Source organism: Paramisgurnus dabryanus, chromosome 10 (genome assembly GCF_030506205.2).
Source record: "Paramisgurnus dabryanus chromosome 10, PD_genome_1.1, whole genome shotgun sequence".
Taxonomy (NCBI): Eukaryota; Metazoa; Chordata; class Actinopteri; order Cypriniformes; family Cobitidae; genus Paramisgurnus; species Paramisgurnus dabryanus.
Genome location: NC_133346.1, coordinates 8318522 through 8342424, shown reverse-complemented (window position 1 = coordinate 8342424; position 23903 = coordinate 8318522). Strand labels below are relative to the sequence as shown.

General features: G+C 36.6%; 2 protein-coding genes and 1 long non-coding RNA gene across 3 annotated transcripts in view; 1 reads left to right on the top strand and 2 right to left on the bottom strand.

The window, feature by feature from the left end:
* Positions 1 to 9729, bottom strand: part of smg6 (SMG6 nonsense mediated mRNA decay factor) — a 29582-nt gene extending 19853 nt beyond the window's left edge. The window contains exon 1 of the mRNA XM_065260548.2: positions 6992 to 9729. The gene's annotated coding sequence lies outside the window, so the exon portion shown is untranslated. The remainder of the gene's footprint in view (positions 1 to 6991) is intronic.
* Positions 1834 to 12503, top strand: LOC135742341 (uncharacterized). The gene is made up of 3 exons (XR_010530006.2): positions 1834 to 4436; positions 9771 to 10095; positions 12389 to 12503. It is a non-coding gene; the product is annotated as an uncharacterized lncRNA (long non-coding RNA).
* A 336-nt stretch (positions 12504 to 12839) lies between these two features.
* ovca2 (OVCA2 serine hydrolase domain containing) lies at positions 12840 to 14906 on the bottom strand. The gene is made up of 2 exons (XM_065260551.2): positions 14536 to 14906; positions 12840 to 13860 (listed from the first exon to the last, which is right to left on the bottom strand). The coding sequence occupies exons 1-2, from the start codon at positions 14699 to 14701 to the stop codon at positions 13346 to 13348; spliced, it is 681 nt and encodes a 226-aa protein (XP_065116623.1). The 5' UTR covers positions 14702 to 14906; the 3' UTR covers positions 12840 to 13345.
* Between the last annotated feature and the right edge of the window lie 8997 nt (positions 14907 to 23903).

Sequence of the window (23903 nt, the reverse complement as noted above, 5' to 3'; positions counted from 1 at the left end):
AAAAAGTAACTCAAATATTAATGTGTACATTTAAAAAGTAATGCGTTACTTTACTCGTTACTTCAGAAAAGTAATATTATTACGTAATGCACATTACTTGTAATGCGTTATCCACAACACTGGATATAATTGACTGTGACACTCAAGATGGCTACCAGGTAAGCAGTTCTTATTTTTTCTCTTCAGATAAAAGTTTACATTTTGTTTGTCATAGTACCAACTTTTTAGTTCTCATTACCAAAACATGAGTTTGTAAATGCATATATTTAATGCAATATCATGTTGCGGTAATGATAATTTTTGATAATGATAATCTAAAAAATGTAAATAATTCTATAGGAAATATTTTTTAAATCCTTTCAAAATAATGGTTATAGTAAGTTCAGACCTTATGTGCAAAAAAAAATTATTGGCTTCAATGGCTTTAAAAAAAAATCTGATGCTGGATACCTTTTAAGTCTGGATTTCGTGAGAATCACCCGGTAGGGTCTCGGGTCGGACCTCGGGTTTTCGGATCTGAGTAGACCATGAAGACTTCTTGACAGTACCCATTGACTTTCAAATATTTGTTTTAATATAGAAGTCAGTGGGTACCATCATGTGTGCTTACAGTACAATCATTTTTTTAATGATCTTCTTTTCAAAAGATAGAAACTCCTACAGGTTTAGAATAACATGAAATGACAGCATTTTTATTTTTGTGTGAAATATTCATTTAACTCCAAAACTCCTTAATGCAATAACTGCACATTCTGATTTTTCTTTTTGTGTGTGTCACTATGTGGCTGCTATGTTGGTGGACCACACAACCTACATTTCCACCCACAAATACACTCATTTGCTGTAGTGACAATACAGTCATCTGTGCACTGGACCATTTTTGGTCACACATATGCTAATAGAACTTCTTTTGATGTCTAACTTTCTGCCTGCATCTGTAAATGCGTGGTTGCATGTGTTGAGTGATGGGGTGGGTGTGGCAGGTGGAATACGAATATGAGCATGTGTACGAAGGGGGACTAAAGGTGTGTGCGTGTGTGAATGAACACGCGGGGGTGGAGGGGGTTTTACCAATCAGAACCCACTTGCCTCTCCCTCATGCTTTTTCTCTCTTTCTCTCCAGCAAACCTCATTATATGCGAGTCAGCCTTGCAATCAGAGAGAGAAGACACAAACTAGGCTCAGGCATGCAGGGATTTCTGCATGAGTCAGAGAGAGAGAGAGAGAGAGAGAGAGAGAGACAGAGACATGGTGGGTGGGTGGAGGTGAACAGAAGGGAAGCAGAAAGTTAGGGAGGGTTGTGGGGTTTTCATATTGATCTGAATGCATTCTGTGTGGTGAATACAAACCAAGACACAAAAAATGAAAAGCGAGGCAAACAAAAGACAGAGGGCATACCGAGCTACTGTCACTGATTCCAGACAGTGAGTCTCGCTGTTCGGAATCAATCATCAAAAATTCAGATATCATTATCAGTGTTGCTTGCAAACCGAACAACATCTGCACAAGTGGGAAGACAGAACAATACAGCGACAACGAGCAGAGACACGAGAAGGAGGTAGAGAAAAAGAGAGAGAGGGAGGTGACAGTTTCTGTGGGGGCGATTACATTGGGAGAGGGAGGAAGAGAGCAGGATGAGAGGGGTGGGCGGAAGTGACAACGTAAGAGAGAGAGAGAGAGAGAGAAAGTGAGAGAGAGAGTTGATGACAAAATACAGCATCTAGTTATTTCTTTTATGGAAGCTTAACAGACAGCACAGTGCAAATTATGCCCACACACCACCAACAACCTGTATAAATATATAAAGATAAATCAATAAATAATAAACTCTATATATATATTTTTTGAGTTAATTTGGAGTTTAAAATGTTTTTAAAATTATTAACTCTGTATTGCAGTCTAAAGCGTACAGTCCAAAAATATAAAAACTTATCACAGCTGGATGAAACTCATAAGCAAATTTGAATCAAACAAGCAAAAGATGCAGAGAGGAGGCAGAAATGACAAAAAAAGAAAGCCCTGATGAGGAGATACATGGGCCTCTGAAAATAGAACGGAAGTAAACGCAGCCTCCCAAAGACTCGACCCACTCAGCGTCTCCCTTAGTTATTTTCTCTCGACGGCTCTGAAATAAAAAAAGATTTAAAATGTGCCATTGAGCTTCCTGCAATCTGTTCTGTATGTTTCAAAGAAGAGGATAACATGTGTTCACCCAAAATATTTTTTTAAAAAGCTAGTTAAACCTCAAGCAAAAGCTAATAAATGTCATATTGTCCTATTAGCATTTCTTGTAGCACCTGCTTTGTTTTTAGTTTCCAAATTCTTGAAGATACAGATGCACAAAAATTGTCAATGAAGATTCAGGGTTCAGAAACAGAGCCTCTCAACAGATCTGTCTCAATGATTGTATTACTGTAATAATAAAGCTATTAGTCATACTACAGGCAAACAAAGTAACTTTGGATCAGCCAGTAATAATTATAGAGTAGGTACTGTATTTCTAATAATTATAAGTACTAATTACTGTACACATATAGAATACACTTAGCTACATGATAATGGGTTCATGTAATACATTCATGTAGTTCAACTGGTAGTGGATTGTGCTAGCAAAGCAAAGGTCATGGGTCTGATCCCAAGGAACACACATACTGATGAATAACTGAATGCTCTGTAAGTCATTTTGGATCAAAGCATATGTCAAATAGGTAAGTGGTATTGGCACTTGCAAACATAATGATACACACAGAATGTGACAACTTACCCCGTATAGTGTCAAGTTGTGTAATAATTGTATCTTTGTATGGTGGATGTATTGTATTTATGGTGGCAGTATACCGAATATATTCTTTAATAGTTATATTAGCTGTAATTTTCTATAGGCCTACCTACTTGACAGCCAGTATACTGTATTTCTTGTGCACATTTTTACAATGTCCATAAAATAGTAGAACTGACACCAAAATATTTGCCAGATAATGTCTTTATTAAAATATAATAATTAATAAAGTTAGTTTAAAACTATAGTATGCTTAGTTTATTAAAACATTATTATCTCAGTAAAGACCAAGCATAAACTCTCAGAAATAAAAGTACAAAAGCTGGTGGTAAAGTAGCCTACACCTTAATACCTAAATAGTCATATTAATACCTAAAATGTACAAATTGGTACCAAAGCTATATGTTTACATTTATTTGAGAGAATATGAAAATGTTAAATTCGATAAATGAAATTTTAAATAATATGTTATTATATTGTACATAAGGTGGTAGTAAAAAGCACAGCAAAAGTGCGAAAATGTGCAAACTTCCTTGGGGACGTACCCTTTGCGGGGGCACGCGGTGTATTCCGCGGTCTCGATCAGCCCACGTCCAGGAGGAGAATACGAGAGCGTCTCAAACGAGCGTTACGTCTCCGGGTTCCCCAAATCTCTATCCAGAATTGGTCATGAGGACGTAGACTACGGTTGTGCGTATTTTCGTGATCTCGATGCACCTAGAGACTTCAAATCGAGTTACACTTGTATCGATTTAAGGATGCTTACAATCCTGTGCCGTATGACGTCTATCTGAATAAGTAATGTGAAAACGCAGCAATTGGGAATGATTTAACGACGCGATACGCAGAGATTGCGCGCTACGGTAAAAATCCTACTGGATGGGACGGATGGGTGCAAGATTAAAACCCTTGTCCATATCGATATAAAATTATTATTTTACCGCCAGTTTGCCAAGCTGCCCTCGCGCTATATGGTGAACGATAAGCAAAGAATCACTCGCAAAGACACTCTGGAGATAAACATTGAGATAAACACCTGTTTAGACTTTCGTTGGGTTAATAAATTATTGATGTACTTAAATTGGAAGAAAGTTTTTTTTTTTCTAAATCGAATTTAAAAGTACAGCACACAAAATGCACATATAAATAGGTTAAACATCAACCACTACTTTTTAATGGATGGCACAAGCAAAAACAGGAACTAACAGGAATTGGACATATAAATATACAAAAACCATTGCTCGTTTAACTCTGCTTCAGGATCACTGTGAAAATCCAAACTCTCCGCTTGGTCTTTATAAATAGCAGCCCCGTTGACAAAATTCCGTCAATGACGTAGTGCACGCACGTAGTTGAGTAGGTGATGCTTTTTAGTGAATGAGTCCCCCTCCCTCTCCATCTTACTAGTACTATCAGATAGCTATAAAAAGCGCACGGTAGATGGAGAAACGGGTGAGAGCTGCTTGTTTCTACCAGGAAAACGACGAATGTAGACAGTGGCCCATATGGAGACGTTCAGATGAGAGGGAACCGGCCGGTTAAACTCTTCACTCAGTTAGGTGTAAACCGGTGGAAAGCGAGCTGTCCACCTGGAGCACCAGCTATCCGGACAGCCGTTAAAATCCTATTTTTTTCACAAGGAGACTTGTATTTCCAGGTAAGTGGGATTTGCCACTCTTTGGTTTAAATTGGTAAATTGTTTATTTATGTGGGAATGATTCAAATGTGACAAAAAAGTCTTAGAAGTTTTTATTATTCATAAGACACATTTTTATGCGGGTTTATTAAATGCTGTACGGCATATTGCAGATGACTCGAAACTTACTGCAGTGTGACTCACTTTTATCGCACGTGGGCAGCATGAAGCTCATTTCATTAAAGCGAGCGAACAAATGAATAAAGCAGGTGGCGAGGGAATAAAAGGAAAGACATTCTTGAGTTTATCAATTAAATAATGTTTCAAAAAAAAAAATTATAAAGAAGATAATTAATTTGTGACCTCTTGAAGAATTATTTGCAGTCTATAGTGACATCATCAGAGGTCAAATATATATTTTTAATGTATGTGTATTTATTGACTGATTTTATGTAAAACGCCAATACTTTAATGTCAAAAACATATAAAGGATCCAATGACCCCTACTATTCGCCAATGTGTGACATCCGTAGATTTCGACCACTTTCGTTGTGTTTCTGTACACCTTTCTAGACTCCCCCCAACCCTTCCGGTCTATGCCCTCGTACCTCTACCTCCATCCTTTAATTGTCGCCGTTATATCCAACAGATTGGGTTTTCACCTCCCTCTCTTGAACGTAGAGTTTTCCTTCCTACCCAACGTTTCCGTTCACCTTTTTTTCTACATGGATCCTATGACGTATTTTCAAGCTCTGAAGTCAGGTCTGCGTCACTCTTGCGCACTTTGCAGATGATTCGTAGTCACCTACTGTAACCCTTTAAAGAGACAGTACACACACACACACGCACACACACATTGACACACACACACGCACACACATTGACACACACACACACTGCAGTACAGACCTTTATTTTAATTTTATGCGGGGGTGTTTTGAAATGAAGTGGGCATCTGCTTTGCATTCAAATAGAAAACCTTTATTTATTGATATAAATGACCATAAAATTAAATTCGCATAGCCGACACTGTGCCTCTTGTAGTCTGTACTTTGGAAGGCTAAAACAAATATTTAAAACGTATTTTAGAGAACGATTTTTGGTTACCCTTCACGTGAACTGTAAAACTCTCCAAAGTTGCATCCGCCAGCCAAACAAAGCAACTGCATCTGCTTCTAGTAGGCTGTGGTTAATATGCTTAATAACAACTTAATCCGGCATACGTTTAACTGCAATATTTTTCAATATTACCCATGTGATGATTGCTATGCTAAATTGGTTGTCTGAATAGTTAATATGGTGCTTCAGCACCACGGACAGCGGCAACATCCGCCTTTCAGACTACTGCCTGTAACTTAACTAATACATAAGAGTGAATACAGTAAATGACACCGAGAATCAGGGGGTCTCGGGTTAATTTAACACTAATAATAAACTTACAGGAAATGTTTAAAGAGGTTCAAGCCGGCATCTACGTCACTGACCCATCAGCTGTGCCCATGGGAAACAATGTTCCCCGAACACTCTGCTTGGCCATTGCTCCTTAATGCAATAACACTGATGTGAATCCACAGTATAATTAATATCATAAATATCATTGATATCTAAACAGTAATTTAGTTTTTTATTCATACACTTTTGTGCCTATACTAATAAAACTTGCTTTACTTGTGTTGTGTAGATCCGACAGATTTTGTGTTTTTGTAATTGCTTTTCTTTAATTGCAGTATCAGTTTTATCTCTCCTTCTGCAGAATTCCTCCAGGTTTTACCCAACATGCCTTTAATGAGAGTCTTCACAGACTATGCCAGTACTTCATGACCTTGGCTCTAGACTGCTTACTGATTATGGAGTCCAACAGTACAGTAACAGTCTACAGTCATGGCTACTGAAGTCTGGATCCAGCCACTGACTTACTGTATAAAAAGAGTGATACGGTGTCTCAACATCACATTTAAAACAGACGGTGCAGATACAGAGGATGGTTATACAGAGCTAAAGCAGCTGGAAAGGGAACACACACATATACACACACACACACACACATCAAAAATACTCTGCTGTGACGGCAAACAGTTGTGTGTAACTGAGCCTGCATTGGGGGAGCCCTGTGCTATGGAGGCTTGGCGTTTCATCTGACAAGCCAATAGGACTGCACTATTTCCAGTTACCATGCCAACACCTCCTTTTTCCTACCTCTGCTGTCTCCATGGTGACCGTGGCTTTAGATTGTTACTGTAGCGACGGCACGTGGTAACAGTCTACAGCCATGGTCGCCAAGGGGCAGGTGTCATAGCGACAACAAGAAGCACCAAATATGATTGTTACTCGCAGGCTAAATGATGTTTTATGTGTGTTACCAGACAATATGGTGAGGAGGCATTTGCAGAATGATTTGATTTCAGAAAGTAGGTCAAAGTCTCCTAACACAAAGATCACTGTTAGATGAAACTTTACTTACTGTAAACTTTATTTTTATGAATGACAAATGAAACATAACTCTTTTAGCAAGCATATACAGATTAATGAAACCTCATATATCTTCTGATCTAATAAATGTAATTTCTGCTCTGTACCTTGATGATACAGAAGGTTTCTTGATGGCCAAGTGATTCATTCTAATACTGGATGCCAATAAAGGCTCCTTTTCCAAAAACATTCCTGTGGAACAGACAGAAGCAAATTTAATGAAAGTAAGATTTTAAATAAGTGACAGAATATGTTATGCATTTGATAAAACACATGTTTTTTTATTGGTTGCAGTGCCATCTGTGATAGTAGGGCAGGTGTCCCGGTGTACTCAGTTGAATAATTAACAAATATTTAATTAACAAGGTTGTCTCGTATAATTTTATTTTGCACTGCAGAGACTAGCAACAGAATATGGACCTTTTTTAGTCAATATTTACCAGTCATATGTCGCCCTCTGGAGGAAAGAGAATGTAACTGCAGAATAGACTAGATTTTTGATAAAATAATGAAAAGTGAAATCTTTGTAAATATAAATGATTCAATAAAATTTCGGCATGTGAAGACAATAGATTTTGTTTCATTATTTCAAATTATTTTTATTAAACATTTAGTTCTTGCTTAGTTTAGATGTGAATCCTTAAATGTTTCATTTTTTATGGGTCTCTTCTTTAAGATCATATGTTTGCCCAAGTAAGATTCATGCAAACATAATTCATCAAAATTAATCTTCCAAGTAAATACATCAATTTAATCCAGGCACTCAAAAATAACAAGAGGTTGATGATAGAGACTCTTTTCCCTACAAGTAAGAGACCATGTGCTAATATTTGAACCTCAGCACATAAACTCTTACTGTTCAGGGCCAAAAGCTTCATAAATAGACATATAGCAGTGCTGACAATAATATATTACTAAATAATCATAGCAAAGTATTTGAAAAAATAAAATCTTTAAAGTGTAAGAGGTCATCAATACATTATACTGTCCTAATAAAACCTTTTATAGATTTTAATTGCCTACATATCTATTTTACAGAAATAAACACCATACAATACAAATGTATGCATTAAATTTAGAAAGATAAAGGTAGCATTTATCAATGTTTATCAGCTCCACCTCCAATTGACCCCACTCTGTCCCATAAAAAAGGCACCAGATGGAACAGCCAAACCACAAGTATTCCCTCAAAACTTAATAATATCACTGATATCACTTATTACTGAAAAAAAATAAATAAAGCAGAAACAAATGCAAGTACACATGACTGTAGAAGACAGATGGATTTTTGGCTGTTGCCATGGTACACACTGTCCACATAAACAGGAAAACCATGAAGCGGCAGAGCTGTGTGTTTGGATCAGACTGGAAATAAATAATAAGTAACTCAAACCACACTTCGCTGGAGGAAGTCCTAAATTCCTGAGAATTTTTGTAGCTTGGTTATAAAACACTTGTTGACCCTTGGAAGGCAAAAAAGAAACCCGGTCACGAAACCCACGAGACAAACCCTCAGTATGCCTTCTGGGGCTGTTTGTCATGTAATAACATAAGACTTACTTTTTATAGTTTAACTTATTTTTTTTAATGCTCAATTACTGTGAACATCATGCAAATTACTTGTATATATGTAACTGAAATAAAAGTAATAAAATAAGATAATTTCAAAAGTACAGTAGCATGCCAATATTACCCTTGAGCACCCTCTTATTCTTTGTTTGTACATTTTAAAAATTGCTGGGTTATTTTCAAACCAGCGTTGGGTCAAAAAGGGACAAACCCAGCCTGTTGGGTTGTAATTTAATGGACCATATTTACACTCTAAAAATGCTGGGTGGTTTAAAGACATTGTTGGATCAAATATAAACATTTTCAGGGTTAATTCAACCCAACGGCTGGGCTCGACCCTTTTTGACCCAACGCTGGGTTGAATATAACCCAGCATTTTTTTAGAATGTAAATAGGATCCATGTGCTTTATCACAGAGTGACATCAGAGTGACCTCACAATAATTTTTTTTTTTTGATAAATATTTAGTCTAATCCCTTTCAATGCCACACCTCTTAAGCAATGCCCTGACCTCTTCATTATAACAGATTTATTTTAATATAAGCTTGATGTAGTCTTTTGGAAAACCTCATAATAATTAACTTTCATATGATATGTCACGCTTCTTTATATAGGTCTGCTGATTCAATCCAGAAAAACATTTACATGCTTTTTATTTACGTAATTATTTCTTCATGCCATCAGTCTCTCCTGCTCATATCTTCTTAATTAATCTAAATGAAATAATTACCTATTTAAACCTCACATTTCAATTTAATATAATTCACACCTCTGCTGTTGCTCTCAATAGACAAAACAAGATCAAACTAAAGTTTACAGAAGATAGATAGATAGATAGATAGATAGATAGATAGATAGATAGATAGATAGATAAATCGATACGGTAAATAAACCACTTCTCCTAAAAAGAATCCCCAAGATCCTAAAATATAGGGATTCAAACATCACTTTACCAGCACCTCAGAAGAGACCATAGCCAACACGTCACTGTAAGACCCAATACATACGTTACGTTGACAGATATACTAGGCACCCAAGACTATCATTGCTCCAACTGCATCACTCCTCAGATTATCCTAAAAACCCACAACAGAAGAAATATAAAGGTCCAGAGGCAGTAACTGAGAGAAAACATCTGGTGACGTTCCCTGAGTACATTCCTTGGATGTGAAAATGTCACTTGAAGTAATAGAGGATGAAAGTAGGCTACTGAGTCCAAATACTTTTATAAAACACTTGGTAGCTCCGCCCCATTCTCCAAACCACACCTTCCTCATTCCACAGATAAAAAACCATCTCCTGTTATGTTTAACACAGGTTGCTGGCATCATCTTGTCTTCTGCCGTGGCCGACCAGAGTCAAAATACAGCCTAATGCACACGACTCCCCCTTCCCCAGACATTCCCAAACTTACACAACTATCTCACTCAACCTTGGCCACATGCTGTTGTGTAAGTCCATGGATTCCAAAGGATGGAGTCACAGGGCTGTTGTAAAACTTACTGGCAAGAGGGTGTTTCTGTGTTTCTCCTCTTCCCTTGTCTCCCATTTATCAAAACCATGTGTTTGACTGGGGAAAGAGACACGTGGCATGGAGAAGAATGGAAAAACAAACGTGAAAAGGAGGGATTTACAGAAAGAGGTAAATAATGAAATTAAATCAAATTGGAATAGGCTGTTAAATATTTAAAATGGGGTCTTTAGTGTGCGTGGCCTGGTCATTGATTTGATATAAGTTCAAAATAGCCTTTTTACTACTTCTGACAGTTCTACTACTTCTTTATGTATTATTCACTGCCAGAAAAATGCTCAAAATATGTACCACAGCTGTCCCTGGTGCTGTACCTTTTCAAAAAGTACAGCTTTACACCTAAATAATTAATTTTATTTAAGTACCTAAGAGGTAAATATTAGTGCCAAAGTGAGTTTATTAGTATCTCAAAGGTATATATTGTTACCAAATGTATTAATGGTACATACATATTAGGACATTTTTAAAGGGTACTGCCCCAGTGACAGCAGGGGTACATATTTTTATCATTTTTTCTAACAGTGCAGTGTTAAATAATTCTGAAATAAGTAAAGGTAAAATATGAAAAAGTTCCCTATACTTTTTGGAAAATAATAATTGTGTCTTTATTGTGTTGCCATGCAATGGAAAATGGTTTGCTAGCCACATCAAACAACAATTTTAAGAATAAACAAATGCTGTTTTTTATGTGTTTGGGGTTCAAAACAAGCTCTTCAGATGCTATTGATTATAAAAAACAGTTAAAGGAGCAGTATGTATTATTGGCATCTAGAGCAGTGGTTCCCAAACTTTTTCAGCGTGCGGCCCCCCTTGCGTACGGTGCATTTCTTCGCGGCCCCCCAAAGAAAATTTGTGACAAAAAACTTTTCTAAAACTCAACATTTTTATAAAAAAACATTAAATTATACAAAGAAGTAGTGCTTTTGGTAAGTAGCCTTATTTTTTTAGGTTCAATTACACAGAATTCATGATTAATTAATGTATTTTTTTATGTCATATAACTGGGGCCCCCCTGGCACCATCTCGCGGCCCCCAGTTTGAAAACCATGGATCTAGAGATACCGCAGTCTAAATTCAAAACATTGGAGATGATTTTACCCTGTCCCCTCCTCCTCCTGTTGGGTGATATGGGTTGCCAGACACCTACAGGAGTGCAACTAGGATTGAAAGCATTGATTCTTACACAGTAAGTTTATCTGCTAATTTTTACTGTTGCATTTTTTTTGATGTTTGCAAATTAGATTTTTATAAACCAGTCTGTGGCTCATTTCGGAGGTTGCGCCCTCCGGAGGTCTTATTTGAGTTACGGTAATAACTGGCAACCGAGCTGTCACAATACACTATTGAGTGAATTGGCAGTGAGCGGGATCATAAAGACTAACACAACAACAGACATTCCGACACAAAAGGCGCATTTCAAAGAGAGAGAAAACGGCTATAGCATTGTTTTTCAAAGAAACAGATACGTTAACTTAGCATATTTAATTGTTTTGTTTAGTACAGTCGAAAACCTACATACAGCTCCTTTAATGGTAAAAAAGTTAGGTCTTAAGGGTGAGATAATTGTCACCAAAATATATACACTAATAATTTTAACCAACATGAATAGTCTATATCAGTGGTCTTCAACATGGTGCCCACGGAGTCTGTGAGATGCCCGCCAAAGCACATTCTATAAATAGCCTCAATTGTAATATTTATTTATAACATACTTTTATATTAGCTTGTATGTATGTTAACATTTTAAACAATGATAAAACATATTAACAAGTAAAATAAAATAAGTAAAACAAAAATGTTTTAAGTAGACTATATCAAAAAGTTGCCTGTTTTATCCATTGTGGTAGCCCTTGCTGATTAAAAGGTTGGAGACCCCTGGTCTCTATAAATAAAGATGTGCAAGGATAATCCAATGTTTTATATTTCGTTAAGCATCAGAATTATATTACAAGCATGAACAAACTTGTCAACCACATTATCCTGCAGCCAGATTTATCCATTCCTCTTTGAGTCTGTCTGACCGCCTGTATTCATACACACCATCAACACACAGACAAAAAAACAAAACAACCAACCAAAACCCCATTTCATAAATTGCAGTTGACATAAAATGTCATTTGCAACCCATCTAACTTCCTTAAAATTACAACTTTGAGTGATATCATTTCATGAGTAACTGGATCCTAAAAAGTTAGGATTCAAGTTATTTATTTACTTATTCTTTAAATGTTCCTTGATGCATCAAAAAGCACAAACGAAAAGTGTTTTAGGAAGATAAATAGGCCTATACTGTTGGTTTTGAGTTCACTTTGACTTTTAACCGCTCATAGTGTGGGTGGCTTTAAACTATAAATCCCTGTCTAGCTGAGCTTTCACACTAAATTGTTTCATTATCATTTACAAGAATAGGACGGAGATGGAGCCAGGGACAGAGTAAGATATTTAGAGGAACAGTGAGAGATCAGGTCATTAAACGGAAAGAGAAGGTGTTGGGACGCTCTGGCTACATGGAAAGAGTGAGGGAGAAGAGAGGCGTGCTTTCCGCAAACATCTGGAAATCATCATGCATAAAAAAATCTTGGACCGCAAATTCCCTTTAAGCTACAAGAGAACACAGAGTTCCCACTCTGCTGTGAGTTCACACACAGACACTAACAGAGAAATCAAAATGATAAACAGCTGCAATGAAAAATTCACCCACTCACTACCGCCCCCACAGGAAACTGGTGGTACTGCATTAGTCACCATAAATTAAAATGCAGGTTTATTTATGGGTGGTAAATAATCACAGCAAATGTAATTTTTTACTTTTTTACAATTTTAACATGTAAAAGAATGCAAAAAATATTTTTAGAGTATTAATTTGTTTACTAATTCTGAATGAAGATGAAAATAAGTTGTTTACTTTTGTTTACAATATTATTGCAAATTCTTTATGTAATGTAAAACTCCTGCTCTTAAACATTTTTGTATACCTTTAAGGGACATTTGCATGTAACAGGGAAAGGCATGTCTAGTTTATATTAATTTTATGTTTAATATTTTTTCCCTTTTCTGTGGTTTCTTTTCTCATCTTTCATATAAAAGTTGCTTTGAAACAACTCAACATTGTAAAAAAGCGCTGTATAAATACATATGACTTTACTGCGATAATAAACTTCATAACACATATTCTGTGACAGTGCTTAACATGCATTGACTCTGATACAATCCTTTGAATGTGCATAAATCTGAAAGTTTTTATTATAGGGAAGTTTACCCTGAGTACAGTGACAGATCACTAAGTGATTTCTTAATTTCCAATGCTTTATCAGTTAATCTACTTTATTCCATTCTTCCATAAACATTTTCCTCAATTCTGTCATTGAAACTTTTTAAGAAAGTCCTGGTAAGTCTGCCTATGCGATGATGCCGCAGGAACAAAGTGTCCGCCAGGATGAACAAGGACTTGAGCTCCATCAAATGTTGGCAGTAGATCTTGACTCATCTTCCCTGGAATTACTCGATCATCCTGTCCAAACACGTGCAGGGAGGGAATCGTAATTGCCGGCCCGTCGTAGAACCAATGATGCTGTTTACAAGCACTGCGGAATCCGGCAACCAGGATGGCAAAGCGGAAATTAAAATCAGGCTCTAGTTTTTGCTCCTGCAGGGCACACAGCATGGCCACCAGGGCGGCGCCCTGACTAAAGCCCAGGATGCCATCAAATGTACCAAGTTCCCTCACTGCAGTCCTTACAGTATCCACACTCTCTTCCAGGCCCAGACTGCTCTCACACTCCTCATTTGCATTGAAACTGCGTGCCTGAACATTGGAGAACCACCAGCCTCTCTGGTCCTCATCACCACCACCAGTCCTCTCTGGCTCCTGATTGGCTAATTTTATAAGAAAAATACAACTGTGACTTTAAATACATATAAATATCAATGTTTATACCATAGACTGTAAAAATATAGACGTTGTGTCCGTGATGTCACCCATAGGTTTATGAAAAGCTTTTTTGAAGCCAACAGTAGGCGGTCCCTGCCGTCACCAACTTGGCCGTGTATCAGAGTGCATCACTCATGGATAACCGAAAATGGGTAAAAAGGTGGGACATGGGTAAAGCTGAGGTGGCTGGTTGCTAAAAACCATGCCCGCCTAGCTCAACTCTAGTGACAGCAGTGGCAGTGCACCCGTCACTCAAGTGGCCACGCCCTTAATTATGCAGAACTTTAAGGCTTAATATAATTAAAACGGATGAGTTACAAAAAATTCAACCCCCTCACAGTTGTCATGAATGGCAAAATTGGCTATAAAGACCAAAAACACTTTTTGTACCAGGCTGTAAACACATTTATTTCCGCTGTAAAGTTGGGCATTTTAAAATAGGGGTCTATGGGAATTGACCCAGCCTCTAGCGGCCAGTCGATGAATTGCAGTTTAAGTCACTTCCGTAGTGGCTTCAATATCGGAAAGTTACCCCCAGGTTACAGCACTTTTATCATAATTGGGTTTAAGGTTGCTAGGCAACTCATTAGGTTTTGGTACATAACCGATGTTATACTCACTTTCATTTTTAATGGCTGGAACTTGGTGTGGTGCACTAATGTACACCAACTCCACTTGTTTTTTTAAGAGTTTGCGTAAAGCTCCTGTTTTCTCTCTGAACGAGTTTCCATTCTGTCGATAACCGTGAATGCAAAGAATGCGGAGAGGAGTCGCAGCTTTAGACATTGCGATCTGTCAGTTAACGTAATATATTTGTGATTTATAGCGGGTATATACACGTGTATCAGAAACCGACCACGACAACACTTTTTCCGGTTTACCACACATAAACAAAAAAGAGTTACAGCAGCTGTAAATAATATTAAAAAGTAATTTAAAAGAAACTAAAACCTGACATGCTTCCTGCATGTCCGACTGATTCATGTTCGTGTGGAAACATTACGGATTAAAGGTTCCGCTTGTGCGGGCGCTGAACGCAGCTTGATTATAATTTAATGTTTATGTTGTTTAGTATTTAATGAATTTAGTACGTTTCTGTGAACCTGATTTTTTATGTTTTTAGAAACAAAAAAATGACTGTTTAAACAAACTAGCACTTTGATTCATCATTAAAGCTGTTTTAGTGCTTTATATATATTATATACTGCTTTATAAAGCGTTATATATTTATTTTACTGTAAGACTTCAATAAACTTGCATGTATGACTATAAAGTTGACATTACCCTTTTTAATAGTTTTACAAAAACGGAAATAAAAGTGCACTTCCGAAACGAAACACCAGAGGGCAATCATTCACTGTATTTTTTTTACGGTCTATGGTAGAAATGCGTGTTATTTTCATTTGCAAATGTGATTGTGAAATAAATAATAGCATAAAGTTACACGTTTAAATAACTTATATGTAAACATTCTAATATGTGCACAATGATTAAGAAGAGGTCTCTATGTAAAACAGTAGCCTAATACAGTTTGGTTAAAGGGGAAATTTCACACTTCAGATGTCAAATAAATCGTTGGTGTCCCCAGAGTGTGATGTGAAGTTCTAGCTAAAAATACCATATAGATAATTTATTATAACATGTTAAAATTGCCACTTTGTAGGTGTGAGCAAAAATGTGTCATTTTTGGGTGTCTCCTTAAATGCAAATGAGCTGATCTTTGCACTAAATAGCAATGCAGTGGTTGGATAGTGCGGATTAAGGGGCCCCTTCTGACATCACAAGGTGAGCCAAATTTCAATTACCTATTTTTTCACATGCTTGCAGAGAATGGTTTACCAAAACTAAGTTGATCTCATTTTCTAGGTTGATAGAAGCACTAGGGACCCAATTATAGCACATAAACATGGAAAAAGTCAGATTTTCATGATACGTCCCCTTTAAATCATAATGCATGGGCTAAGTTATAAAAAATAGGCCTATGTATATAAAATGCAATGCTAGATGATTTAAGGTGAGTGCAAGAAAATGTCTTCCCACATTTTAAGAAATATGCATAACTCTGTTACTCATATTTCCAAATGTTTGCATAACAAGAGATACAAACACGCCTCTGAGTCGAAAAAGTTTAGCAGGAATCTGTATGAATTTAATATTTCATGTTATCCTACAGGGGAAGGTTCTTAATTTGGTTAGATGATTATTTCATTCTGTTGATGCAACAGAGTTTTCTAGATGATTGTGCCTCATGTGCACTTGACAATTAATCTAAAATGTGTAGAGACCCTCGGGAATCTTCTAATCCTTCTTATACAAGACACAGTTTATCGGTGAATATGTTTGCTGATCTGAGGCCAGTTTTACCATTGCTAAGGTGACAGACGTTTATTACTTGTATACGTCTAATTGAAGTATGTATCGGGTACGGCCCTCATCCCTAAAATAAATGAATGTTTCTGTCACACGAGAACATAAACTAACACTTAGCATATGCTTTAAGCTATAATTAAGTCTGGGTTTTGTGGTGATGTGCCATGTTAACTTAAATTAGTAGCTATAAAAGAAAAGAAGTTTAATTAAGGATACAGCCTCTCTCATTTATTGTCTTGTCTGTGCAAATGAAGTACACAGCAGCTTAAAAAACAGCCATTCCCTGTAAACACCCTAACTCTCATCGTACACAGATTTCCTTTAACCCTTTAAGCATCAAAAAACAATTTTTTTCCAGTGCACAGCATTTCATGGTAAAATTTTGCTTCGAGGGTTCTCCTCTATCAACCAACAGCTTGTTTGCATCCCTTCACTACAGTGCCTCTCAGTTTTCTGTCCAAACTGCCGCTCTCTTTAATATTCACCACGATCAACCGAAGAGATGTCGCAAATGAGAGCAAATAAATAAAGCAGGCCCTAAGGCCAGCCCTCTTTCCAGTGCTGTTTAAGTGATTTATTCTCAAATATGGCTTGTTAGAGGCAGGTGACGGTGCCCCATTCGCACTCTTTGCGGGAGGAAGTTACCCTGCAGGAATGGCGGTGCAGAATACAGATGAGATCACAGATTTTCACAGGAACAGGATTGCAGGGTTGTGAAAGCACACTTGATTCCACAGTCACTCACAAACATACTCAGTCATTTAACAAATGAACCACAGGGAAAGAATCGCAGGGTACCCAAAAAATTAGGTAAATAAAACTAAAACGGTCCCTTCCCATTAGTAGATTAAAAGCAGGGCTTCAAAAAAGTAGGGTTTTAGAAAAGTAATGGTGATTTTTTCCCTAAAATATTTTTTTTGTCTGTTTTAAGAGGTCATTTAGGCCCAAGGCTTAGATTAAGCAAAAATTTGTTAACAAGTTAAAGGTGACATAGAATGATTGAACAGAGTATTTATCCTTGTTCTGTGATGTAACATGTAGACAAAAAATTTTTTGTTTGGGTCTGTAATGCCTTAGAAGCTTTCTAAAAACCTCTCTCAGATAGCTCTATTAGGGTGGGGGATTTTAAACAAGTGGTTTTGCACCTATTTGGCTCCCCCTACTGGCTTAACTTGCAATCTCATTACTGATTGGCTGACTTTGCTGCCACTCAAAAAATTTAGCCAATTATTTTAAAGTGGAGGGGCAGTGAGATGCCTGTGATGTCATAAGCATCAGTTTTTCAGATTGGGCCGTTTTCTGGCTGACATTTCTAAAAGAGGAATTTCTATGAGACTGAGATGTTAAGCATGTCTAGCACTTTTTGTATGTTCGTGAATGTGGGTAGACTACCATTATTCAACAAAGACCAGGTAAAAATGGTTTTTCATTCTCTGTCCCCTTTAAAGGGACATTCCACTTTTTTTTAAATATGCTCATTTTCCAGCTCCCCTAGAGTTAAACATCTAATTCTTACCGTTTTTGGAATCCATTCAGCTGATCTCCGGGTCTGGCGCTAGCACTTTTAGAATAGCTTAGCACAATCCGTTGAATCTGATTAGACCTAGATATTACTGAAAACATTACTGATGTGCATTTTGATACAAAACAAAGTCACTGATATTTTAAAGAGCACCTATTTCATTGCTAAAAAACGACGTTATTTTGTGTATTTTGTATAATACAATGTGTTCGCGTGGATTATGGTAAAAAAAAACCCACATTATTTTCCACATATCGTACATTTTTGTAGTTCCAGATTTTACTGTCTTCCGGAAACACATGGATTTGAAAAGCTCTGGGTCCCTGATTGGCCAGCTAATCTGTACGTTCTGATTGGCCTGAATACCTCTGATGTCAGCCGGAAATGTGACGCTCCTTACCATGTTTGAAAGATTCGGTCACAATGCAATGCTAACAGGAGTTAACTTACAGGCCGTGAGTCCGAAGCGGGAGTTATTATGATAATGTCGGTCTTCTTTATGTCACCAATCCCAGGAAGTAAACTGTTGCCTACAATCTGTGTGTTTGTTGTAATCCAAGAAATTAGATTTACTTTGAAGATAATAACTGCATCATCATTTATTTTGGGGTTTGTACCTTTGGCATATTGTTAACGTGTACTAATACACACTTACACACCAAAGGAAATGTAAAAACGTGAATCTGACAATAGGTGCTCTTTAAGATATGTGAGGGCAAATAGTTTTTGGTTAAAGGACAAGTTCAGTATTTTACACTTAAAGCCCTGTTTTCAGATTGTTTATGATGAAATAGAACGGTTTTGACTGAAATTTCGACATATGATGCTGGCCCGAGAATTTTCGGGTGTTTCTTGTATCACCTTCCACCTCTATAATGGCTGTATAGGTGCACAGGAGCAATCCTTCCTAAAATGCATTAAACTGTCTTTTACAAAGACGTGAAACTCATTGAGTGGTCAGGGGTGTTCCCTGTTATGCTCACACAAAAATCGCTGCAAAAGACGCATTCCAACAGGTTTTATCGTAGTTTTGTCCAACTCCATTGACATGTATTAGATGTGCTGTGAGGTACAGTATTACTCCGCGCCGGGAACGTTGTTTGTATTCTTGCAATTGGCAAAGGCGGATTATCGCCACCAACTGGGCTGGAGTGTCTATTATTCAAGCTCTCAGCGGAAGAATGTACGGGTGTGAGGCGTTTGGAAAAATAGGTCCACAAGTTTAATTACAACCAATGCTAAAACATCTGTTGGAAAGCATCTTTTGCAGCAATTTTTGTGTGAGCATAACAGGGAACACCCCTGACCACTCGGTGAGTTTCACGTCTTTGTAAACGAAAGTTTAATGCATTTTAGAAAGGATTGTTCCAGTGCACCTATGCAGCCATTGTAGAGGTGGGAGGTAAAAAACAAACACCCGAAAATTCTCGGGGCAGCCGCATATGTCGAAATTTCAGTCAAAACCGTTCTATTTCATCATAAACAATCTGAAAACAGGCTTTAAGTGTAAAATACCGAACTTGAACTTTAAAACAGCTCAAGACTGCTTTTTAATCTGGGACTGGATTAATCTAAACCCTGTCTGGGAAACTGCCCCTTATGCATGCAATGTCTTAATACAATTATTTTAGCAGAGTTTGCAATTTTTTAAAACCCATAAACATGGATGAAAATAGTACGGTTGCAAGATATATTGGAATTATTGAAATATCACAAACGTAAATATTGCATTATGCATATTGCAATGGTTTGCAATAGCCGAATAATGTTAATACTTCAAACATGAAAACAGAAAGCAGAGAGACAAAGACAGCTTTCTTTTTCCAGGCTGAGTCCGAAAGCTTAGGCAGCTGACTTGTTGCCTCACTTTCTCATAAAGCAATGACTTTGCCAGCATGAAGGCAGCTCTGGGAAAGGCATTCGGACAGCCTTCATGGGCAGTGTAATGGAATTCTGTTTAAACAGAGAGCATCTTTGCAATAACTTATCGCATATTTGAATACTACATTACTAATTTCTTGCTAGAAATGCAATTAAAAGGTGTAAAAAGTGAAAATAAAACTTTATATACACTAAATTTGTGCTCCAGCCACTTTCTTGGCTGCCATTTTATCGAACTCGACCAGGCTCGACCAATCACATTACACGCGCACGGCTATGCATAGAATATTGGGACAAGACGATATATATATATATATATAATATAGATACATATTAACAAGACGGGTCACTGGTATTGATATGAATGAGGAAGATTACAAAAAAGATTGTCGTGCTTCCTAGTAAAAAAAGAGCCACCTGTCAATCGGGAATGTCTTGTTTGTTTTGATTATTTATTTGTGTCCATGGCATGAAATTCAGATTTTTTCGTGCCTTGAGCACAATTTTTTTTCGTGTCATTTGCCCAAATTTCTATAAATAGTTTTTCGTGTCTGTTGCACAACTTTCTTTTTCGTTTTGTTTCATTTTATGTATTGTTTTTTCCTATTTTTTAACGCATTGTCGCACCATAGTTTTAAAAGCTGAAGAAAAACATGTAGAAACCAATACATAAAAGTACATCCTAACCCAAATCTAAACCCAACCCCAAGCGACAATGTTTTTAAAATAGGAATTGTTTTTTTAGAAATTAATACATAAAATGACAGGAAAAAAGAAAGTCATGCCACAGACACGAGAACCTATTTATAGAAGAAAAGCTGAATTTCTTGCCATGGACATGAATGAATTAATAAAAAAATTTGTGACTAACAAAACATTCCGTGAGATTATGTGGCAGATACAGTCATTTTTTGTTTATAAATATATTTAAATATAATTTGGATTGATTTGACCAATAATAGGCGCTATTGTATCACATTTCGTTTATCTCATTATTTCAAAGGTTAAAATTAAATAATTCAATATATTAATGAAATCTTTGTGCAAAAATGTTTTAAATAAAAATATTGTCTTTCCAGCAAGCTAATGAAAGAGTACAAATGATGTTTATGTCTATTATAATATGGACACCAATTTATACTGAATCAGTTAAACATGCAAAAAAAAAAAAACTATTCAGAATATAGACAGCTGAAAAAAGAGATCACAATAATAGGATCCTTAGACATATGCCAGCCATGAGTCACACATATTAATTTAGTAACTGTCAGTTTTCAACACATTATGACATGTGAATTAAGTTAATGTACATTATAAGAAATTTATGAATATCATATAACAGATAATATGTCCAACTAGAAGAATATAGACAATGGATGCAGGAATGCATTATTGCAGAGTTAAATTTAAATTGGGGCAGTGCTGTTATACCATTCAGATGTATAACATAATATCATAAGCATTACAGTATTATAGTTCTTGTTACTGCATGTGCACATTTCAATCACAAAGCTTCTTTATAATCCAAAGTCATATCAATCTCCATTAAAAACCATATGGTTATAATCTCTTTCTTTCATGCGCGCGCACACACACGCACACCAGCTGCAGATTTTACACAGAAAGGTGTCACAGTGTGCTATCTGTAATACTCTGCTCACAAAGAGAGGGGATTTGTTGTTGTGTTTTGCTTGTCTGTATCGTACCGTGCTGCTATCATTGTGGGTGGCATGCATCTATTCCCATTCCCCGCAGCTATTGTGACGAAATATTTACACCTCTGCTGAGTGACCTCTCTGTTTGGTTCACATCAGCTCAGTTAGGAATCAGCAGGAATAATTCACAAATATGTAACGTTGCATCTTGAACACAATAAATGCTGTCAGATTTCATCTGTGTGGTTTTTGTATTAAGTGCATATTTTCAGTTTTAATATATTGTCTGTGACGTAATATAAATGTTGAATTTAAACTGCAATATTTAATGCAGAATTACATACTTTGTAACTGGGAGCGCATACTAAATGTGTTAGGCTGATAATTAGAAGCATACTTAAAGTCTTTCCAGAGGACATGATAATTAGCACTAACCGCAGCTATTTATAGCGATAAATTCAATCTGTGATCAAAAAAGTATGGAAGGAAAAACTTTAAGAGGTGGAAAGGTTAAATAAATGAGATATCCTTTGTGTTCAAAAGGGCACAATCCAAAGATGGCAGACAGGTTAGAATAGATATGATCTATTTTGCAGAAAACTTTATTCGAGGATTTGTCTGATTTAGTTTGTAAATTTTAAATTGTGAGATTGTGCCGTGACAGACAGCTAAAAACTGAAATCGAGCTGAGTGAATGTTCAGACATCTGCAAAACAGAGGAGCAGAAATGAGTTTGGCCTGATCCAAGATCAATTTGGTCAATTACGTCGACTAACTACAAATGGATTCACCGGCGAAGATTAAGTCTTTCATCTCAGCTCAGGTCCCTGTCTAAAATTAGTTCATGAGGCGGTCTTGCCAATGTGATACGTAGCCAAGACCGATCCTGGAACGCAAATACGCAAGACACAGTGAACATGAAACAGCATTCGTGAAACAAGATTTCAAAGAGAAAAATGTAGGGAGGACTTGACTTTTTTCAATTGGGATGTAAAACATCTCTGTGTGACAGGTGGTTTGGAGGGAAGGGTTGGAAAATAGGGACTTGTAATATCGGCCGTTGGAGCGAGTTTTTACATTTTGATGAAAAATTACTAAAATCAATTTTTCCGAACCCTTGTGAGTACACAGGTGGCATTTTAAAGCATCATAGGAGCACTTCTGATATGAAGCCTGTTTCAAAACGTGGGCAACTCAATTGTACTGCCACTTTATATTATTTAGGCCAAGTTCTGAAGCAGATATACATTCATTATTCATAGACGAAATATTAACAATACCCAAATTTATGAATCAGTTGTTCAATTTTCATTCAAATTTATTTCAATAGCGCAGTAAATACACTTTAAAGGGGACATTTCACAATACTTTTTTAATATGTAAAATAAATCTTTGGTGTCCCCGGAGTACATATGTGAAGTTTTAGCTCAAAATACCAGATAATTTATTATAGCATGTTAAAATTGCCACTTTGTAGGTGTGAGCAAAAATGTGCCATTTTGGGTGTGTCCTTTAAAATGCAAATGAGCTGATCTCTGAATAGTGCAGCCCAGTTTAAAAAAATGATGTACCTATAGTCAAGTATTTTTGGATTGTTTTTCATGATACTGTCCCAAATTTCCATGTTTTTCCGTGATCGTATTATTTGTCATTGTCACGTATTGGTTACTCAACTGTTTTTCCTATTTTCTTATCATCGTCGCTTCGGTTTAGGTTTAGATTGACATAAAATGATGACATCCTTACCCAAACCCAACTCTAACCCTAACGCCAGGCGACAATGGTTTAAAAATCAGAAAATAGAAAAAAAATCAGAAAAATTTGTATAAACCAATATTTAAAGTCACATCCTAGCGCAAACACCAAATCTAACCCTAAACCAAAGCGACAATGGTTTGAAAATAGGACAAAACAGTTGAGTAACCAATACATGACAATGACACACATAAACAGAAATTCATGATACGATCACGAAAAAAGCGTAAATTCGTGACAGTATCATGAAAAAGAATCAAAAAAATTATGTGACTATACATAATTTCATGAGACTGCAGCGTGCAGATTAAGGGGCGGTATTAATTCTGACATCACAGGGAGAGCCAAATTTCAATGACCATTTTTTCTACTGCTTGCAGAGAATGGTTTTCTAGATTGATAGATGGGGACCCAATTATAGCACTTAAACATGGAAAAAGTCAGATTTTCATCATATTTCCCCTTTAAAAATGCTGGGTTAATTTTAACCTGTAGCGTTAAGTAAAAATTAAGGACAAACACAGCGAATTGGACTCTGGAAAATGTTTGTATATAAAAAACAATCCAGCATTTTGGGTTAGGTTCATCCATTTATAACCAAGCAATTTTAGGGTATGGGGTATCATATAGAGTAGGCCTAAATCTCAAAAATAAAGGGACAAAAGCTGTGCGATAATGGTACCCTTTCCAAAAGTACACATTTGTACTTAAAGGGTGCATATTAGTACCTCAAAGGTACATATTGGAACTTAAAAAGTACAAATCGGTACCTAAATGGTGCATTTTTCAAGGGTATCGTCCCATT

Excerpts from the sequence above, each read along its gene's own strand:
- ovca2 (XM_065260551.2), bottom strand. The coding sequence starts at position 14,701 with ATGTCTAAAGCTGCGACTCCTCTCCGCATTCTTTGCATTCACGGTTAT. Across the intron at positions 13,861-14,535 it reads TCCAGCCATTAAAAATGAAA|CCAATCAGGAGCCAGAGAGG; the intron begins GTGAGTATAACA and ends TTATAAAATTAG.